Here is a 21560-nt window from a genome sequence, read left to right as displayed (position 1 = left end):
TGCAAGTCTCAAAAAGTTGAAGTGTGGTGGTAGTTGGGCTAGTTATTTGTTGGGCAGTATTATTAGATAGCACTATAAAATAAACCAGAACGAAAGGAGTACACAGCACACTATCTCGCAGTTGATTTTATTCGTGTACAACTCAGCAGCCGAGTGGGTCGCACACCTATGCACCTTACGTATGAACAAACACCAAATGAACCGTAATGACAGTAAAATGTATAAAAAACGAGTGCACCGATTCACTGAAAGTGGGATTTTCAGCATTCCTTTACAAAAGGATCTTTCACTAGAAAAGCTAATCCCACTGTACTCTTGGCGAGGCAGCTGGTGAACTTGGGGCACTCAGTGCAGATGCCGGAAATTAAATATGCTTCGGTACTGTATTCCCGGCCTGTCACCTTATTTCTTGAAAATGTGCTTATTTGTTGAAAGAACTGCGTGATGTACCCAATTAATCTTGCACCTATTGGCGGTGAGTGCGACCACGGGCTGCGCTGCGAAGCGCGCCTTCGTGACGTCAGCTTAGGGATTCTCGCATTTGTCGTCTGCTTCACTTGGGCTCGCTCTCCCTGCTGTTTCTTTGTGCTCGGTTGATGTCTGATGCTTGTCCACGCAAGATTTTGCATCTGCGTAACTTCTTATGATAATAATAGTCTTAAAATCGCATACTCTAGCTCACGGCACGAGTTAAAATATAGTTTTGGATACCGCTACAGAAGAAATATTGCCGGCGTCGCCCCATTCCTTACGAAGTTGGTCCTGTGCAGAGCTCAAAGAGTCGGAGCTAGGCGTCAGCTTCTGTATTACACAATCTTTCAAACAAAGGTAACAGCCAGCTGCTAGTAACCGACAACAGCAACACCAAAACAAATTCCAGGCCTTCGGGGATGTCGGCTTTGGCAGAAGGCATTACGATCCCCAGTAATTGTACGTAAAGTAAAACAGTTTTACAAGCTTGCCGATCGCTTGAAAGTATTGCATCAAATCACTTTACGTTTTCAATGAAAGCATGCTGACATGCACTATGGGCTGCAAAAACTGTAGATTGAGTTCAGAATAACCCACTGTGTGTGTAGGCGTGTGCTAGTTTTTACCAGGCTTCCAACCAGTACAGAGGTTTATTGAACAAAACCAGTCATGTCATACTGCAACACTATATTTGTTACGACCTGGAGGGATATTTTTGTACATTTCCCATAGCGATATTTTCGAAATATTCAGACATGCATTAGAGCAGAGCTCCACTCAAGAGGAGGAGGAGAAAACATTATTTAACATTAAAATCGAACTGGTTTGGGGGCGGGGTCCTCAGTCCAGAACAAGAGAGTAAGAGTAATTTTTTTTTCAATTCATAGAACGCCATCCCGAGTAGACCAGGATTTGTTCTCTACACCTGGAAGGGTTGGAAAACAACAAAGAGCTGCTTGGAAATATTCATCGGTTTCGATTCATGTAATATATGGACGCATATTATTTAATGCGTTATTAGCGAGTACGGTATATCAAGCCTTCAACACCGTAATCATGTCATAATTGTTCGGGTTGAGAGTCAATTCGTCATTATGGTTACGATAGAAATTTGGAGCACAAAAGCCGCCTTCCAGTAGGGCGCGATCGCGGTGGCGTAGCACAAACCTTCTCATTGTATTTGCATGTGAGTAAACAACGCACGCTGTGGATATGCACCTTCTTGCACGCAGCCATAAAGAAAGACAATTTGTGAAGGAGGGTATGTATGCCATACAGCCCGAAGAAAATATCCACACAATCTTTGTGAGCCTCCCAAACATTCCCAAGCCTACTAATAAGACGTTTGTGACAGTGCAGAAAGATTAATGCGTTGTGCACAGGAAAAAAAACAACATTTTATCGGATTCCTACAAGTCAATTACAACGAAAAATATAGTAGACAGCCGCTTTATTTTCTGCTGTGTGATGCGCGTCTTAAGGGCCCGCTGCTTGGTGCGCAGGATTAGACTATAAGAGCATCTCAAAAGTTCTTTAGGGAAGCCTACGCATTCTGAATACTTATCGAGGAGCTCCGAGCGGTGAACCTCGCGAATAAGCTAGAAAGGACGAGTTACACACGATCTTCTGGCCGATGCTCTAAGAAAAGTTGTTCTCTGTCTCCTCGTGTGTTGCAAACTTGTGGGGGATGCAGCTTGAAATTATTCAGATGTGTCAGAAGCTGGCAAAAATAACTGCATTACTAGAAATACACTTTTTAGTGCACTGAAGCATCAAAGCGGACAATTTCTAGCACAGGCACTGCTGCCCCTCACAAATAGAGTGTAGCAGACGACAGCGGCGCGAGTCCCTAAGCCGACGTCAGAGCCAGAGGGCGCCACTCAAACATCTCACCGCCAATACAGCCATTCTGAAGGACCTGTGATCCAGCTATCTTGACATTTACCAGTGTCAAGTAGTTTCTTTTGGATGTGCATTTTGTTATTTTTCTGCCGAGTTAGCAGCACTAGACATCACAGCGACTAACATGGAGTCAAAGACCGGTTTTTACATTCAATGCAATTTAGAACACCATACTGAGAAAACATTCGCGTACTGCAACTTAGGTTCTTATGGCCCATTCTTATGCAGTACTCGAGCTAGTTGGTCATACTACCACTAAAGAAAAAAAGATCCACACGGACCAGTGAGATTCGTCAGAAAGGTTTCTCACTTAACCCTCTCTCTATTCTAGTCAGCTCGCGTATAGTGGTCACGTCCCCCTCCTGCTCCAAATACGTAATCAGGGTGTGAAGACCTCTCCAGGCATCTATACGGTCTGGCTCGAGGATGGAAGCAATGCGCTGTGGTTGCTCGCGGGGAGCCGGCAAACTCGCATCTTCGCGGAAGCTGTCGTCAACGCACATGTAGGCCACAGCATCCACGCCCTCTGGGTAAACCCTGTCCAACACTTCCTGCAGTTCGCTAACCACACACTCGTAAGCATCACTTCCAGGGTTCTCGGAAAGCTGGAACGGGAGAATGCCTGTCTGCTTGCAGGCATCGGAGATGACTTGCGACGGAACGGACATCCAGGCATCCGAGAGTGCTCGCAGAGCCCAGCGCACGGTTATGTCACTCTGCAGCTCAGCGTCCCGGCATACGGAACTGTGCAAGACAAGGTCCTTCCGGTAAAGCGCTTTCACAGCATGCGCGATACATTCACGCATCGAGGCGACATCCGAGGCACACTGGGAAGGCAAGAGCTCTATTTTCAGGTTGCACAAGTCTAAGTCGGCCAAGTCGCACCTTCTTGCTTCGTCGATCAGGATCACGGCGTGGCGCTTTTCTTTGCAGAGGTTCTCATTGAGGCTCCTCAGAGTGTCCGTGAGGATGTCTCCTGTCAGGCACATCCCTGCCTCATAGTGATAGCTGCAGTAGATGTCTGGGTCAAACAGGCTTCCGAAGCTCGGTGGCCGTCTGGCACCACCGATGACGATGGGTGTCCAGCGATGCGTGCCTGACGCGTTGCAGAGGAGGCCGACCATAAGCCTCTGTGCAGCGTGTTTACGTTTCTCTTTAGCTGTGTTTTTGCCAGGTGAGGCTGCGTAGCAGAGAAGCATCTCCTGCATTATGTAAATGTTGTTGAGACTGTAATCTGCCACGACTGCCTGAAATCGTGTCCGAGAAGTACAGGCGAGCTCTGCAGATGATTCCTCAAGGCAGCTGTCGAGGTTTGGCTTCTCGCTATGGGAGTCTGCATAGGACACACTATGCCTGGTCTTGAAACGGTGCAGCCAGCCTCTCGAGAACCGGAAATCTTCTCTTACCTCTGCAACAGCAACAAACACTGTGTTACCGAATGCACGGTTGAGTTGACAAGTAACGGTGCTTTGCACACAAAATATAATTGTATAATTGGAAGGAACCCAGCGCCATAACTTGCCAAAATTAGTCTCAGCAGTGTCTCAGGTCTATCGCATTCTTACAACAGCTACTGACTGAGAAAACTGAAATCAGTTTCTAGTGCTGAAAGAAAGTAGCATTAAGCACCAGGCTCCAGTCATCCAAACCTGACATGTCCAATGAGGCATGATAATTAATGGTTGTACAAAGCCGCAATACACTGATAACATGTAGCAAAGGCCCTGTTTGCTAAAACACCACTAAGTAACACACCCCATTCCACTTGCTTAACCAGTTTTTGGTAGTGACCGATTCAGGGTTTACTAACTAAAGAGTTTTGTTAGACCCCCTTTCAATAAACTCTGCTGGTAAGGCTTGTACTAGTTGCTCTCATTTGTTCTGTATGAAAACGAGACAAGCAATAAGTTGATAAGCAACGCTTTCCCACGCTCGACAGAATGAGCCTTAAGAAGCTCCCATGTGTCGTATTGTTTATTTTCGTGGGTGAAGTGACCGGTAATAAAAGTTCCATGTAGAGGTTCAGTGCTTAACTGGCCTAAACATGTGGCTTGGTTACGTTTCACTATGTTAGGCAGTGCTGATGATGCTGGCGAGTCACGGTTACTTTTATACCGCTGTTTTGCAACTCACTGTTTGCGCCGCAGTGAGTAGCAAAGTTCATGATTAAAAAGGCGCGGAATCGACAACACAGGACGACGCGCTTCCATAGTGGCAAATAATAATCAAGTCGAGCTGGCCACGAGAGTGACGCAGATAACTGAGATACGGAAGGCGATCTTACTCAAATATTTCCCAAGTGACCGGGCTTTCTCGACGATCATCAGATCGCTTACGTATACGCCCCGGGAACGAGCCTCGTGAATCCAAGTGACCAAGGACTTCTCCAGATCGGCCACATGCGGACTCCTCGACGACGTGCCGTCAGCGACTTCGGGCGGAGTGTCAATCCACTTGTCGCTTTCCTGCAGAATGCGGGAGACGGTCGACTTGGCGAGGTCTAGATTTAGATTGATTCGACCCCACAGCGCGACCTCTTTCAGCGTGGATCGGGGGTGTTCGCGCTTCCACAGACAAAGATCGCGCTTTTCACTCGCCGTGATTAGCGCCAGCTTGCGTTTGCGCGTGTGGCCTGACTCAAACGACGATTCGCAGCCGGGTGTGTACAGTTCATCGCTTTGCGCGGAATCGTCACAACATTCTTCTGAACTATCCATTTCCACGCGCAGCACAGAACACTACTGCTTTGCTGCTTTGCGCTTGGACGTTTGAACCACTTGAACTGAATCTAATCTTAAACGTCTTAAATTTGCTACAACAATGGCGCCATAGGCCACAGGCACAGCTACGGCTATGGCTGCTATGGCTCGAATAAAAACAAGATTATCGATTAGCTCAAAACAAAAAAGTTAAGTTTTTATTTTATTCTTTTTATTTTTATGCAAAAATGGGTTTAAAATAAAAAGCATTTTATCAAAACATTGTAATTATTTTAATATATTGTACAACTTGCAGCGCTTTTAATGGTTCAAAGGAACGATGGCAGAAGTTCCAGACGCGCACACGCCTGTGTTACAAGGAGGATACCGATCGGCTAGATTTTTTGCGATTTCTGTTTTGGGTCTCTTGCCGTTTCGCGCATGTGTCTAGTCATATGAACTTTTAGCATTTACTTTTTGTACATAACCAAATTTCAACCATGTGCGGGGGATTCACGTGTTCCAAGAATGCTCTCACAGCGCTCAACATTATGTATATCGTGAGTACTGACTGTCCAAAATCCGTGACTCGTCACACATGTTACGATGTCGCTGACGAGGCGCGGCTTCACTTGTGGACCACTCGCCGCTTTTACTCGAACACGTAGGCAGGCCAGATTTTTCTCGAATCTCTTACTTCCGCGGAAGTAAGCGAACGTTGACCTTTTTAATTGAAGACGCACGCGAGGGTCATTCATCCTCGTTCCCTGCTGAGCTCCGAGCAGTCCTTTCAATAGCCGTCGGTTTGACGTTTCGTGGTCGAGGTGGCTGGTCATTGTGCCGCTACAAGGTTCACTTGACTGCCCGGGTAGCTGTTCACCAGCTTCTTAACCGTCGTTGGATGCCCATTGGCGACATTTGTAGTGCGTGCCATTCCGGACGTTTACAATCGGGGGCCTCGGAGCTGGCAGAAATTATAAATTTTATTTTATGTACTAATATCTCGAAACAACAGACTCTTTGCCGCCACCACCATTGCCTGGCGCACGTAAGAGTAAGATTTCAGTGTTAAATATCTGTGGCCCGTCTTCGTCGGGCACATTCAGTCCAGTTTTGTTTGCGTAAGCAGCTCAAAGATAACAAGGAACGGTCAGTTGCCAAGGTCTTGTTTTCATGCCTCTTCCCGCAGAACCGTCTGAAAAGACGCAACGAGATCTTCGTATATGCTTAAAACGACTTAAACGACTTAAGAACCCCACGCGCGTTTGTAAGGAATATAGTGGCAGTGCCAGCAGTATTCATATGCGAAGCAAACGCTTATCCGTGGTGGCATGCGAGTCAGACACATCAGGCAGGAGGCCTTAGGCATGTAGAAAAAAAGCCTTTTGAATAAGAAACTGGAGCAAAAGGGCAGTCAGGGTACGTCAAGCTTCTTAAGTTTACACGGCACCAAATGGAAGCTGAAAGAAGAAAATGGGCTGTCCTGCGTTCAGATGTTTATCAAACATTAAAAACCACTTGGTCACAGTATGTGAAAATAACTTGATGAAAAGTTGCAGGTCTGCTACTCAATCAGGTCATTTTGGTCAGGTCATGGTAACTGCAGGTCATTTTGCTACAAAACTGATATGTTTGAATCGGTTGTGATGTGCATGGGCCTCCTGCGGTGAAGTTTGCCTACGGAACAGCAGCGCCAATTCTCACATCTTGGTTGCTCGAGGCGTCATTAGGTGGGGAGTACATCAAACGCTCCTCTCAGCCACCTTTCGTCAATTACAAAGAACGTGAACATCAGCACCCTTTCCTAGACAATAACAGAGACTGGCATCAAGATCCTAGTTTCCGATGCATTTAAATTTACCTCAAAACAAAATAGGTGACAAAATTGCTGCCGTTTTTCTTTTTCAAGATGCAGATGATAAACTCCTGGATATCTAGAAGGTGGCAAATCATGCTGCCCAAAAAAAAGGGGAAGGTGTGCACCCATCGCCATTTTCTTTTTCTCTATTTCTTTCCCCCTACTTTCACCTGGTCTTATGAAATGAGTCAAGTGACACTGTCATTGAGGCAGCGGGATGCTGCCTGGGATTGTGGTGAAGCCTGCCAGACACTGGTCTATAGCCAGTTGAAAATTTAGCCCAAAGCGTTGGGTAGTTTTGGGAAAAACCAGTAAAAACACGCACACAAGAGGAGAGGCAAGACAAGGACAGTCACTGGACTTACAATAAAATTTTATTGAAAGAACTCCCATAAATACTTATTCACCAAAATGACGCACACGCAGATGGGTCACCCCTCACCCCGTCAAAAACCCAAGATCGCCACAGAACTCTCTCTCACACAGTTGTCATATTGGGCTGCATTAAGAAACGCTATGTCCTTATCAGTTAATGCCACCGAAGGCTCACTGATGCATTTCTCTCCTCCTCTCTTGATCAAGAAGGCCTCTACTGGTTCTCGCTCATTCTTTGAACCGCCCCGCCCCACAATGGACACATTTTTCAAATCCAGAGTGCACTTGCAGTCACGCATTTGCTGCACCAAGTGACTTCCTGTGCCATTAATGAGGCTCTTAGAGTGCTCGCGCAGGAAGTAAGGGAAGCGATGTTGCCATAACACCCCTTCCCCTCTTGTAACCTCCTCCTCAGCGCCTTTTGAACTAGCACCACTATAGCTGGCATGTGTGTCAACCCCCATCCTGACCATGATTTTGCTCAAAAGTCAGTCCAAGCCATCTTTTGCGTAGAAGTTTGTGTGGAGATCCGCTAGTGTTTGGGCAGTTTCAAAATGTGCAGGGAAGGTTTATATGATGTCCAAATATGGAAAGAATTTTCTAAACTCACTGTGGAGTATTTAAACCTTTGCGGATGACCACTTAATGTAAGAAGAGATCATCATGTGGCATTTTGGCTGCCCCAGCATTGAATTTTTATTACCGCCAATTTGTGCGGTGGCAGTAACGAGTGTCCTCCTCAGCCTTGATTAACTCTCCCTCGATTGATTGTTGCCTTGTGGTTGAAACGTTTCACTGCCGCAGATCGTCTCCTTCATCCTGATTGGGGTGGCTGCCTATGGCCGGGTGTCCAGCATTGTGACCAACATCACCATCTTCGGAGCAGTGATTGCCTGCGGGGTGTTCCTGCTGCTGCTGTCTCTTGTTGGTCTCATTGGAGCAGTCAAGCATCATCAAGTGCTGCTGTTCTTTGTATCCTTTCAGCTTGCTCCTAGCAAGCATACTGCTCGATAAGTATCTGCCCGAGCCCCATGGGAAGTGTAGAAACACTAAGAAAAACAATTTTTTGTTTCACACAAGTAGTGGGTGCAAAGATCCACTACTTGTGTTTAACATAACTTGTGTTTGTTCACTTGTGAAAAGGGCCCTATTTGCTTGAAAAAACATGCAGTGGGGCCACCTGCCCGTGTTTCAGCCTCCTTCTAGCTAATCAGGGCGCTGCTACCACAAAACGATGCTGGAACACTGTCAAGTTATGTGTGCCCTTGTAGTTAGGTTCAGACTTGGCGTTACACATCAGTTCTATTTGACAGCAGCAATAACAGGGCTAAGAAACCACAGATAACGTTATTGCAGCAGGCAGCTGACGTGCTGTTTGGTGCAGTCCTGGATTTAAGATAAAGAACGTGAGGATAGCTCTGGTTTCTGCAGGTCATCCGTGCCTCTGCACGCTTCCTTGTGTCTCTTCTGTCCGCATCTTGTCTCTCTCTTCATTCTGTTAAAGGAGCCATGAAGACAAAATACAAGTTTGTGTTATTCGAAAGATTTCGTGTTTTGTAGTGCCTCCAGCGCTTGTCCGAATGCAAACGATGCTTTATTCACTGAAAAATTAATCAATTTCAGTTAAAATTTTGATTTTCCCGCTGAATCGTGTGTTTTCATGGTATGCAATGACATCACAGGAACCGACCGCCTAGGGTCCCTTGATTCACGCGTCCGCCGTACAGGGTGGAGACACGTATGGCCGGTATTCAATAGCGAGGCACGCATGCAGGCAACCATGTGAATGCGCCAACACTGGTTACGTCGGGCTCCGCGAGATGGCGGTACTTGTCCGTGTCCGTGCTAAGCGCATGATATGGGTTGGACATTCCAACCTCTGGCCCACCGAACGCAAATTAATGCTTCGACTCAAATGTGAGTGTGATAAATAACAACTCTGTTGGCACCACCGTTGAGAATCGGGTTGAAACGGAGCAGACGACGCACGCCGGTGTTATATTTGTTCTTCAGCGTGCGGCCGCAGTGGCATAAGCCGCGCCATGTTTGTGGCGCTTCGGCCATGGCCGTGGCCATTTCAGTGTTGCCAAATGAAGACATTGACAGCTAAACTTTTCAATGAATACCGGCTATACGCTGGTGCCGCCATTTTGGTTCGCTCGCTCACCGCCGAAGCAAGTCATTGTATCAAAACCGCGCTAAAATTATCGCCGCAACGCGGTTAACTGGCGAAGTTTGAATCATCGTATCTGTTTCGCGTTGCTGGGTCTCGTGGGAAACGAAAAGAACAACGCGTTGAGCACGTTGACCCAATTGCAGCCGTATGGGACCGTTCAAAGGGTGCCTCCACCCTGTACGGCAGCACTGGTATCCTGGCCTCAAGGTACTCGCGCATTTGTTTACGTCATTGAACATAGATGGCACCACCATACCGTGGCAAGCCGTTTTCTGCCTTTTTTTTTTTTTTGACCGTATTTAAATCTGGCTTGTTTTTGTTCTGGGAGAAAATTGTTTCGTGAAACAGTGCTCGCTCAACAAACATGGTTCGTTGCGTCAATCAATCGGCCAGTGTCGTCTGAGACAACCCCAAAGCCCCACAGTTCTGTGCCGCTAAACAAGCATAGTGTGCGCAGTACCAACAGCAGTACGCATCGGTACTTCTATGTTTACATGTGCCTTCGTAACTTGCACTGTTTGTTCCACCATTCTTACGGCTTTTAAGAAAATGTGCCTTAAATTTAAGCGCAAATAACTCGTTCGGCAAGCTTATAAGCTCTGCCTAATTTGCGTTTGTTTTATTCCGCCCTCCACCAATCCCAGAGCTGTCACATGTGACATCATAGGTTCTGTTGCGGGAAATGAGCTAGTAAGTCGCATGGCCATTCCCTTTTTTCCTAATTATGTAGCTTATTTGAGTGAAGTTTACGTTAAAAGTGGTGTCAGTATGATTCTAACGAGGCAACCTTTTGAATGAAACAAACTTGTGTTTTCTCTTCATGGCTCCTTTAAGGCACGCTGTACCGCAAGAATGTCGAAATACCGACAAGCCTGCCAGCTTATTCTTTTCAGTGAGCACTGCACAGTTTATTGCATTAGCAATGCAAGAATTCGCGCTGTACAAGCTATTATTCCTTCTTCTACGCTGCATGTTGGGGTATGTCGCAGTTCCTATCGTCATCGTATTTGTGTAACCCTTTGTGACATGGCGTCTACAATAGTACACGCAACTTTTAAGAGCATCTTTGTGAGTTACAATCGTCGTCATCCCTATTTGAACCGCTCAGCCAGCATTCGCATTTTCGGCTTTACAGCAGGAAATGCGAAATCTGGCTGAGCGTTTCAAGTGGGGATTAAGAACACCTACTTGACACGCCAAATGCTCGGCGCATCAAGTAGGTGGTTTTTTATCTAGTTAAAATGTTTTATGAAGCAAAACTGAAGCTGTTACCTTAATATATAAGGGCCACAGATCACAATAATGTGTACCGTAATTTCCGGTCTATAAGACGCACCTTTGTATAAGTCGCACCCCCCTCAAAATGACAGTTTTTAAAAAAAAAACCGTATATAAGTCGCACCGTTGTATAAAATGCACCGGTATATAAGACGCACTTGTTAATTAGGTAAACTCATAGTGAATCAGATCGTTAGAAAGTGCGGCGAAAGTACATGGTTGTGGCGGCCGCCGCCTAGTAACGCATCCCCCTCTAAGCAGGGCTAGACACGGGCATATAACATCCAAAGTCTGGACATAACTAACTTCTCAAAAATGGTTTATGGATACACACAGATGGCATGTACTTACGGACGGCGTTTAGGCAAAACCATCGAAATCTTTTTCCTCAGACTCGCTAGCAAATAATTCAGTATCTTCAGTGGGAGTTCCACCGCTGTATCACTGTCGTCCTCCGACTCTCTGATGTCTTCTTCGCCAACATTGTTACCACTCGCGGATTGGATTACTCCGGCCTTTATCAACCCAGCTACAACTGTTTTTGTAGAAATGGAGTTTCAAGAGTCGGAGACCCATTTGGCCACCTCTCCAAACGTCGCGCGTCTCTTGCGTGCTGTCGTAAATCAGCGCAATAAAGGTGTCATGGCGAACAGAAGTGACGCGACGGGAAGCGGCACGAAAATCAAAACTTATCTCCAAGCTGTCATTTTAAAAAATTAGCAGCACGTTTACCTCCTTCAGAGTAACTGTCTGTAATAATTCATGAGCTGCATTTTGTTTTTGCAACCCAGTTTGATGTTACTTTGAATTTATTCTGAACTGTAGTTACTGCGCATGGCCTAAAGTGGCGCGTGGTTGTTGCAAGCCATTATCATTCTTTTTGACTAGAAAAAGCTGCAAATTCTTTGGTGCAATGTCCCGAAGCGACATATGGGCTATGAGAAATGCCGTACCGGTGGACTTGGGATTAATTTACACCATAGAGCTGTGTCTCAACGTGCGCTGGCCACGCGCGGCCGCCGCGAATCAATTTATTCCATACATAAGTCGCACCGGTGGATAAGACGCACCAATGAAAATTTCAGAAAAAAACCACGACTTATACACCGGAAAATACGGTATACGTTTTCTATTGTACCAATGGTTAGGAAACGGTGGTCACGTTTACATAGGCGTGTTCACGATTAGGACACGACCTAATTTATTAACTACTTCCGAGATCGAATAGTTTATGGTTTTTAAGTGAAATTTCGTTTTATCAAAAACATGCACAGGCAGTTTCAAATTTTTCTGACGGCTACATCCTAATGCGTGTCGCAAAGGGACAGTGGTGTTCTAGAACACCATCTGGCTGCCCCGGGGGCTCTCAGTGCATGGGAGGAGGCAACGTAACCCGGCCAGAGAAGGTGCTTCCTTGACGCCCCCGTCCGCAGTACATGGTGATCCTGTTCCTGCTGTTCGTGGTCCAGTTCAGCGTGGCCTGTGCCTGCCTGGCCATGACGGAGGACCAGGAGCGTGAGCTGGCCAGCCAGGGCTGGAAGAAGGCCTCGCCCGCCGTCCGGGCACAGGCCGAGCGGCTCTTCCACTGCTGTGGCTTCGAGCGGAATGCCTCGGACCCGGGATACCAGTGCGAGCACGTGCCGAGCTGCTGCCCGCCGCAGGAGGTGAGGAGGGCCTCGCAGTGGAAGCACGACTTTAGCAAACTTTATGGCAGCGAACCTCTTCCATTTTTATCGTAGAATGGTATGCATCCCTTTATTCAAGCAAGTATTTGAAGCTTTTTTTTTTTTTTAGTGGCGAAGCCCCTTCGGGGCTGGGGCAGTTGATGTCTCCTGTTGTCGTCGTAATAATCGCCTCATGTAGTCATAGTACTAAAACACGGGGAAACTCATTTGCACCTAGTGCTAGAATGTAACGCATACTAAAAAAACACCGGGACACATGGTTGAGCCTCGCACTGGAGCACTTTGTACTAAAAAAAAACACTGGGACACTCATTTACGCCTCGCGCTAGAGAGCTTCATGTTTTAAAGACAAACTTTTACAGCAAAGCTGTGTATCTCTACCCCTCAATGGTTTCATCTCCATTGGTAAAAACGCCAAGGCGCCAAGAATACACTTATACACTGCATGCTTCGCCCCTCACCAGGTTTCACCTTAGTAGAGATGACCCAGGATTTTTTTTTTTTTCTTTTCACCAACAAACCATGTGAATAAGTCTAGATTCATCGCAGTCACCATGGTCTGCTAATGTGGCAAGTAGAAGACATAGTTGGATGACAGTACCAAATGTTGTAACCACAGCTACTTACTCCACCCAATGATGTCATTTCTCTAAGCTCATTCATTACGTTTGCAAGGTTTTTATTTTTTTAGCCGCACTGACTGCATACGGTTTTTTTGTGCTGTGATTGGATTGGCAAGAGGCTCGTGTGAGCTGCAGTTAGTAGTTGTAGCCTTCCTCATGTAATGATAAGCTCGCGACACTTATGCCCTTTCACCACAAAGAGCCACAAACCACCCCTAAACTTCGCGAGTGCAATGCAGACTGGTTCGTCAGCAATTTTGCCATCTAGTGCCAAACTGTTAGCTGATGATGTAATCACGAAGTTTCCATTAGCCGTGGGCATGGCAGTTAGGCACATTTATTTATGTTCTAATGACCATGATCACCTTGCTTGCCTTAAATTCATCTACTGCAGATTCCTCCCAATGGAACTTGTGAGTGCCAAGGATGCTGGTCTGCCCTGCATCAGGCCATTCGCAATGGCCTCAAAATCACTGGTGGTATAGGAATGTTCTTCAGCTTCACAGAGGTGAGTGACATCGTTCTCGCTGCATTGACAGCGAAAACTGTAGTTTAATTTGATGATTGTGCCTCGTTAACCAACCAATGATGGCTCGTTAACCAACCCTCGTTTAACTCTGACTGCCAAATAATTTAGACAGTTTGATCTCATCAAAATTAACATGTACATATTTCGATGAGAGGAAACTCTCAATAGCATGAACTAGGTAATTGGATAAATAATTATTTGAGCAAAGTTGTTTTTCCTTGTTCAAGTATATGGTACTAATAAGTGAGAAATCAAAAGATGCCTGTGTACTCAAGATTTTTGCTTACGTTATAGATTCCCAAAGAATGCAAATTAAACTATAGCCCTGCACCACTGTGCATCTCTGTATATTTGACATGCCAAGCCAAAATTTTATGTTAAGTTCTGATTTCAGTTAGTTACAAGTTTGAACAAATTCGTTCAGATTAACGGTGCTCTTCATGGTGTTTAGATAAGCGTTGAAATTATTCAGGGAAACAAAGTGCTTAGGGTTACCTTCGAAACTCTGGTATTGACACTGGAGAACATGGGCCAACTGATAGCAGTAGTGATAAAGTACCACATAAAAAAATGCAAGCGATTGCTATTATACAGGTTATTTTGAAATTTGGCATTTTTTTCATAATTGTCATGTATTAGGCAAATTAACTAAAAAATGAATTACTTGTGAATTAGCAACATGTATGAAAATGTGGCTCAGCAATGTTGCATGCTGAATTCTAGCTCATACCAAGCAATCAGGAATGCAAGGACACCCACATAGGTGTTACTTGGCGTCTGAATGAATCTCAATGTGGTTAATTTCAAAGTGAGGGTTGTTTCTTCAGCCGTGACTGAAATTTGCACGATGCTTGGATGGCATGTTACACGCGGGTAGCTGACGGAAGCAGAACGCATGATTTAACCCCACCTGCTTGTTTTGTAACTCTTTGGTTTGGTGCCTGGAATAACCCCTCTCTCTCTCTCACCCGGCCTCCTCTCCCTCCTCCCTCCGGCTGGCTGCAGTTCATCGGGGTGTGGTTGACGGTGCGGTACCGCAACCAGAAGGACCCTCGTGCTAACCCTAGCGCCTTTCTGTAACCACTAACCACTCTCTCCGGTGGCTTCTTGAAATGGCTCTCTTGCAAGGGGCTCTCTCTGGCACCACAAGGTACGGACGCCGCCGGCAAAGCCCCTACTAACCCCCGCCCCTCCCCCCTGCTTCATCGAGCGCGTAACCTTCTCTTCATCGAGCGCATAAGTGTCGAGCCATTGTTACTGCTGTGACTTGGAGTACATTCTGGAACAAGAATGTACGTTGGCTTGTGTTCACCATTTGTGTTGATTCCCCCACTTGTTTTATCATTTTGTAAAGCTTTTACTGGGGGCTTTCCCTCTTTCCTTGTGTGTGCTCTTTATACTCAGCAGCTTTGTCTGTCCTGTGAGTACAATGTGTGCATGACAAGAATCTAATACCCTTACATGAGCGGTTTTGTTTACCTTGGCCGTGAACCAGATGTCTGCGGTATGATTAAAAATGTTCTTCATTTTACAGAATTACTTTACTAGCCTTACATGATGGCATTTAAAAGTGAAGATTGTGTAGATGAAAAGTGTCCCCGATGATCAGCTGCAGTGTCTCTGCTGAGTTGCGCTAATACTTTCCTACGGGGTTCTGAAACTAACGCCAGCTTGTGCTGCTTTTTGGAAGTGTTTGGATTCAAGCAGTGGACCTGCATGTGTCTGCTCTTTCATTAATTACATTCTAAAATGATGCTCGCTGAGGATCTGTGTGTGCTTGCCTACCATTTAGATAGTTTGCACAGCTGGTAAAGGGTTGGGAGTATACGTAATGCAGGTTGCGTAGTTTTTGCCAGAAAGTAGTTGAACAAATGCTCGTGCCTAGTCTTTTATTTCAAATGCTCTGGCAGTTGTTGTGCGAAAGCATTAAATGGCCTGTTGAGCAAAAAAGTCAGCATTGGCGTTGTCTGTAGCAGCAGAACTGTGTTTCAGTTCTCATTGGCTGTGACATATCATGGGGCCTCACAGCGCATCATAGCAAGAACATCATTGCTAAGAAGCCAGTCAAACTGCTGATATTGCAGAGGGGGGACAGGAGTATGCGCTGGCCTCACCTAATGGCACAGCAGTCACCCAGTTGCCAGGGCACCATGCCAGGCACACCAGTGCACTCACTGCCGGTGCCCTGGCCAGTTCTGCTGTATGGAAACACCCGTAATATCAGTATATCCGTTTGGCACCACATCATCCCCAGAGAGTTCAGTTGGGCATTACTGCTTTCGCATTTACAACTCATAAGAAGTGCTTAGGTGTGTCCGAAGTCTTTTTTACAAGGCATGCAACAGTGACGGAGAATGACGGGGCCCCGAGAGTGGTAGTAGAGTCATGCGTGCTTTACACATGCAACAGCAGAGTGATGGAGCGCAGGCTTTGCTTTCATACCTCTGTACCGGAGGTTCTTCTTCTTTTCTGTTGTGGTCACTGCTGTCTGTCTACGATTGCCCTTTTTCTCTCCTCCTCACCGGTGCTTGTGGTCCTTTCAGCTGGTAGCTGTGTTTGTGGCTTACCGTTACCGACTTCAAAAAGACCCCGAGGTGGACCCCTACCTCCTGCTGGGTGGAGGAGCTCGTGTCACGTGACAGGCCACCCTGCCTCCTCCTCCTTCCTCCATTCTCTCTCTCCTCTCTCTCGGTGTTCTCAGACACTCCTGCTCCCCTTCACCACTCGTGGTATCAAAGCTCATTCGTGTGTTCTCTCTTCTCCCTATCTGCTCTCTTGTGTCTACTCTTTGCCCTCTGTGCACAAAGTACCGCGATGACTGTTCTAATGCACTCGTGAAAAGCGCCCGAGTTGGAAAGAAGCAACACTGGATTGTGTCCACCAGGGCTTACAGTAACTCCTGGGTTATGTGTTGCCAACTGGGAAATGCTATGATGGAAAGAGTGGCATTGTGGAGACCAAAGAGAGGTGAAAAGTATAAGTTTGCGTCTTGAATTGTGTTGTAATACTTCTCAGCAACTTCTGGATGTGGGAACACTGAGGTATTGCCGTGTGGCTAAACGCTGAACAGAATTATTGCTCTGCTGGCAGGTTAAGTATCCTGCAGAGTTGACTGAGTCGGTGAGGTGCACATTCGGTCATTCCTAGGTCCAGTGGGATCGCAAACTAATTACGAATGTCTGTGTGCAACTCTCGAGTGTGAAAATACAATGAGGATGGCATGTTATCAGCAGGGCATTCCTCAGGCAATCAAAAGTGATAAGATGTGACAGTTAGCACAAGTTTTCTGGCATTCCATGGGATAATGCAGGAAGAGAATGGGCCATTTGGCATGGATCTTTGTATACTAATTGTTCATTTAATATATTGACTTTTTTTCTATTTTTGTGCCAGTCTTTCTTTATTCTGCTTTAGTCAGCGTTGTGTAAGTAGGCATTCAAAGACTACCATAATTCCACAGCAAGCTTGTATACAATGCTATGCCTGACCTTATTGGCTGTCTCTTATTCTGATTTGCTAAGCAGTAAATTTGTTATTTGTGTCACACATACTGCTGCCCTGTGTATGTATATTAACACAACGGAATAGGCACCAAACAGTTTTGTGTGTACCATAAAATACCCAGATGCCCCACCCAAAAATAGCCATAAATCTAGCGAAAGTAAGGGGGGGATCTTTCAATGAGAAAACGGGAAATGCTGAATGCATTTGCAAGAGGCACTTTGCAGCGAAGTTTTAAGTGATACAACATCTAAGCATTTTACTGCAGTTCTAGCTCACAAACATTTTTTTTTGTGAGATTGGAACTTGTGAGATTTGATTGTACCATCTTGTGCACTCTGGCTAGAAGCTCGGAAACATCACAGGAAATGTGGTGTGCGGTTTAGCTCTCTGCCTTTCAGTACACTGGGTTTTTGTTCAATCTTGTGTTAGTTCTCTTTTTGTCCACTCCTATCTTTGTCCTCATTGTGTTGCAATTGCAAGAAATAGCTTGGAACCAAAGGTTACTTGAATCACCATGCCTACTACCATTCCTTTGACATGTTTGCGAGTAGTGCTTGAACTCGCTTGTTTTCTTTTGCCAAGCAAAAAGAGCATTTTTGCATTTACTTCAGCCTAATGTAAGGCAAAATGTTTGCATATATGGCAGTGTGTGATTAGTTGCGTGCTACAAAGCTCTACGCTTAGCGCAGTGATGCTGTAACTGTTGTGCAAGGTACAGCGCGCTTATCATCAAGGGCTGAAATGTATGCCCGGTCTAGCCATGCCAGCAGAATACATTCGTGCAATCTGTAAGCGTGTACTCACAAATGATGTCATTTTAAAGATGCACCTTTTTGCGTATTTTTTTGAAGCAGCCATGAAGACAAAATACGAGCTTCATTCATTCAAAAATCTACGTTGATAATGATGATGCCAGTTGTAATGCAGACTTGCAGCAACTAAGGAAAATAGATGAAGGAACGGCAACTCACCAATTGGGTACTTGTCGCTTCAAAGGGACTTGTTGACAAACCTAGTTAGAACAAACATTTTCGTGGTCTTGGCTCGTAAGAATGTGCGTAACGATCTCCTGCAACTTTTTTAGTGTTCTCCCTATTACATCACTGCTGAAGCAGCGCGATGTCAGGTGAAGGTTTTCAATATTTTTTACCTTTCTTCATTAGCAGAATGCTATAACTGAGGGCTTTCAGGGCTATAACTGAGTGAGTTCTAGTTCTTGTATTTTGTCTTCATGGCCCTTTTAAGGGAGTTGGCACACAAAGTTCACCAAAACAGTTTTTCCTGCAGGGATTTCAATGTTTCTGCCTGATTGCACTGTGAAGATCAATGCACCGTGCACATACAAAAGCCCTAGAACTACCGGGTTGTTACCTTTTGTGTTCGTATATCAAGTCAACTAATTTTCACTGCTTAATTGGTATTTGGTGGCAGTTTAGTTGAGAAAGGATGGCTGAGGCTGGTGTTATTTGAAAGGCCCAAAGGACCATGCCACTTTTACGGTGTTGTCATTTGACCTGTGCCTGCGTAGGTTTTCTGTGCCAGAGATTTTTTTATTATTATTATTATTATTTAGAGGATTTGTATATTCAGTGATTGATGAATAGCATAAATTGACCATTTTTAAAATTTGGTTTATTGAGTGCCTTGTAAACGCTTGCCATAGTTTTAATATGATGGTCTTCAATGTGTGTCACTTTTGTCTTGCATTCCCTGTGCGATTTGGAAATCTTGCACGTGCTGTCTATTGCAGTGAGGACGAAAAAGTATTTCACCTCCTTCGTTTGCATGTGTCTATCTGGTTTTATGGTGTACGTTCAGTATGTTTAGGGGACTTCCTTGCCAGCGATTTTTATGTTGTGGATTTTTAAAATGAGATGCATGTGTAGTGTAAAACTATATTGTTCAGTAGGAAATACCTTTTTTTGAGATTATGACTTGTTTTTGCATTTTATAATAAAATTTTTGTTGTAGACCATTTATTCATTGAGACGTTTTGCTTTGCCAGTTCAGCAAGTGCATTTCCACTGGTGTTTAGTGGTGTTTAAAAAGAGGGTCTTCTATTGTCTTATATACAGTAGAAATTTTGAAGTTTCTAATCAAGGGATCAGGAGAACCCAGTAGGTATTAATTCTCAATGTAGGCTGTCTTCGTCCTGTTATGAAGAATGCTTTGGGGGGTAAGCAAAGTGTTTTTGGGCATTACTCTGTGCAAAGGCTACAAACTAGACTTTGCTTGAAAATGCAAAGTGTCGCCTCCTTTAAAGCAATTCCGCATTGACGGTAGTAAAAATTGCACAACTTAATATAAATGCTTACTGTGCAAGAAGTAGCGTTATGCTGTTCAACAAATTATCTCGTTAATTGTGATCGGTAATCACATTTACTAAGATAAGAAGACTCTGTTTCAAAACCCATACGTGAAACAGCCGTAACTGTGCATTCCTTTCCAAGAGTTCAGACGAAATTGCAGCAGTGTGTCAGTACGAACAAGCTAGCGGTTTTGCCGTGTCAGGACGATTATTGAATGCTTCTGCTCATCCAATAAAGCTTGTTCTAATTACCAAATGTGAGGTTATGCATTAGGTGCCCATATTGCAAGTGCCGTCTGCGAAGAAACTATGGTAGCATGGCGCGACTGAAATGCGAATACCAAAATACGAATCTGAATGCAGAAGTTTTTGTTGTCATAAAGATGAAATGCTGGCATGGCTTATGTTCAATTAAGTCTTAGCTTTAGACACTGTAAACCTACCCAAATCGTATTGTTCACCGTTGTTGCCAAAATTTTGGTAGAACTTGCGCGTTCATGTTCATATTTTCCCGTCTGCAATTTCCTTATGGCGGCACAATAGTTTGGTTCTTTGTGTGAACGTTTTTCAGTGCATGCATTACAACTTCGTGAAAATCGCGTGAAAATACTGCACTGACCTCTAAAGACATTCATTGTAGGCATGGCCAGAATTTTCAAAGGAAACTTATCAAATTTGTCAGAGTGAGAACAATGTTAGAGAATTCTTTCATTCTACACTACTGGTTAATCACTTTAAATTAAAAGTAGTATGCCATAAGGGACATTACGTGACTTCCATGCATCAAGCTGTTACGTATGAAGTATTCAGTTCTGAGTCATGCTTATCACATTTGCTCAGAAAAACAGTATCCATGCATTAAGGTGTTTGAGGTGGTTTGCTTGGCATGTTTGCGTCCAACTTTACTCACGGACACAGAATGCACAAAGCTCAATGCTAACAATGGGTGTTTGAATCCTTGCCAGCGCTGATATATGTAATTAGACCTTGCCATTCTTGGGGCAGCTGCTTCCAAGTTCATTTCTGTACTGGGATCTGAAGCAAGGAATGTGTCATCTATTACCACTTAGAGAGAATCCATGTACCAGTTGAAACTACAACATACAACTTGACTTTCCTGTCCTTATGAAAAAAAAAAAAAAAAAGAAAATGAAAGAGACAGAGAACTGCTATGAAAGTTGTAGACATCCAGGAAAAACACAGCAGAGTTGCAGGAGGCTGAGTTGAATATTCCTATCATGTTCTGAATGATTTTGCTGAATGTCAGGGAGAAAGAAAAATGCTACATTGCTTCATTTCCTTCGACAGAATTTGGCCACCAAAATTTGCAGTGAAGTGGCCACGAGAAAAGTTTCCTGTACTTTGTTGGTGGTCCAATCCAACTGCCTGCACTCCTTCCAAGGAATAATTTGTCCTGGCCAAGTAAGCTGAGAGTTCAGGCAATGCTTTCAGGGTTTGGAAAAATGCCTTCCGCTGGCTTAATTTTGAGGCAGCAGCTTTGAAGAATTTTCCTAGAGTACAATTCTTTCAAGTGTAGTTAGAGTGCTACATCATCGCATGGGCTCTGCAGCAGATGGGTACATGGTAAGCATTACTAGTCTCAACGTAAATGTATTCTAAAGGAGCAGTAAACGGAGCAAGATGGTTTTATTGCTGTGTTTAAAGCGATGCTTTGTGCATGGCTATCACAAGGTTAGTGCAATTCAGATAGAAGAGAGCAACTCCAGATATTAGGTTAGCCTCTTGAGCTGCCGTGCCATTATGTAGTTGCACAGATGTAGCTGCTACAAAGGCAAGTGCAGTTAGAATGGAATTTGTGCAAGCCGTGCAGAAGTTATCAAAACAGCTGCACGTCGTTGCACCAACCAGCCTTCATGTGTACTGGGCGTATAGACATGACGTGAACAGTTTTTAGGTTAGTTGCAAGCGTTGTTTTTAAATGAGACAAATGCTTGCATGAGCTAAGTTATTTTTGCATGAACGTGTGGTGCAGCCTTTTCATTTTACCTGGACCCTGTGCCCTGATGTTGGCTCTTGTAGTGCTGAGAAATAAATTTCTGCAAAGTGATACTGTTTGTCGTTCCTCCCTGTACTGATAGGTTTCAAGCTTAGTTTAAAGCCAAATAAAAACACTGACCCGCTGGCTGCGGAA

The 21560-nt window shown here is 44.8% G+C and overlaps 1 protein-coding gene across 3 annotated transcripts; it reads left to right on the top strand.

Annotated features, from left to right (window-relative positions):
- The first annotated feature begins 5434 nt into the window (after positions 1 to 5434).
- Positions 5435 to 21476, top strand: Tsp97e (Tetraspanin 97E). Of its 3 annotated transcripts, XR_013324015.1 has the most exons (6): positions 5435 to 5632; positions 8110 to 8277; positions 12193 to 12423; positions 13462 to 13575; positions 14602 to 14746; positions 16140 to 21476. XR_013324015.1 is itself a non-coding variant. In XM_077706357.1 (5 exons), the coding sequence occupies exons 1-5, from the start codon at positions 5573 to 5575 to the stop codon at positions 16233 to 16235; spliced, it is 669 nt and encodes a 222-aa protein (XP_077562483.1). In that variant the 5' UTR covers positions 5436 to 5572; the 3' UTR covers positions 16236 to 21476. The 3 variants fall into 3 exon arrangements, 2 of the variants coding, with proteins under 2 accessions (XP_077562483.1, XP_077562484.1); XM_077706357.1 differs by lacking the exon at positions 14602 to 14746 and having other exon boundaries at positions 5436 to 5632; XM_077706358.1 differs by having other exon boundaries at positions 5436 to 5632; positions 14602 to 21476.
- Positions 21477 to 21560: the final 84 nt, after the last annotated feature.

Source organism: Haemaphysalis longicornis, unplaced genomic scaffold, assembly GCF_048455015.1.
Source record: "Haemaphysalis longicornis isolate Haplotype H1 unplaced genomic scaffold, Haemaphysalis longicornis Haplotype H1 scaffold_4, whole genome shotgun sequence".
Classification (NCBI taxonomy): domain Eukaryota; kingdom Metazoa; phylum Arthropoda; class Arachnida; order Ixodida; family Ixodidae; genus Haemaphysalis; species Haemaphysalis longicornis.
Note: the sequence above shows the minus strand (reverse complement) of the source record. Positions and strands in the feature narration are given on the sequence as shown.

Coding starts and splice junctions, on each gene's coding strand:
- Tsp97e (XM_077706357.1), top strand. CDS start 5,573: ATGTGCGGGGGATTCACGTGTTCCAAGAATGCTCTCACAGCGCTCAAC. Junction 12,424..13,461: donor GCTGCTGCCCGCCGCAGGAG/GTGAGGAGGGCC, acceptor CATCTACTGCAG/ATTCCTCCCAATGGAACTTG. Junction 13,576..16,139: donor TGTTCTTCAGCTTCACAGAG/GTGAGTGACATC, acceptor TGGTCCTTTCAG/CTGGTAGCTGTGTTTGTGGC.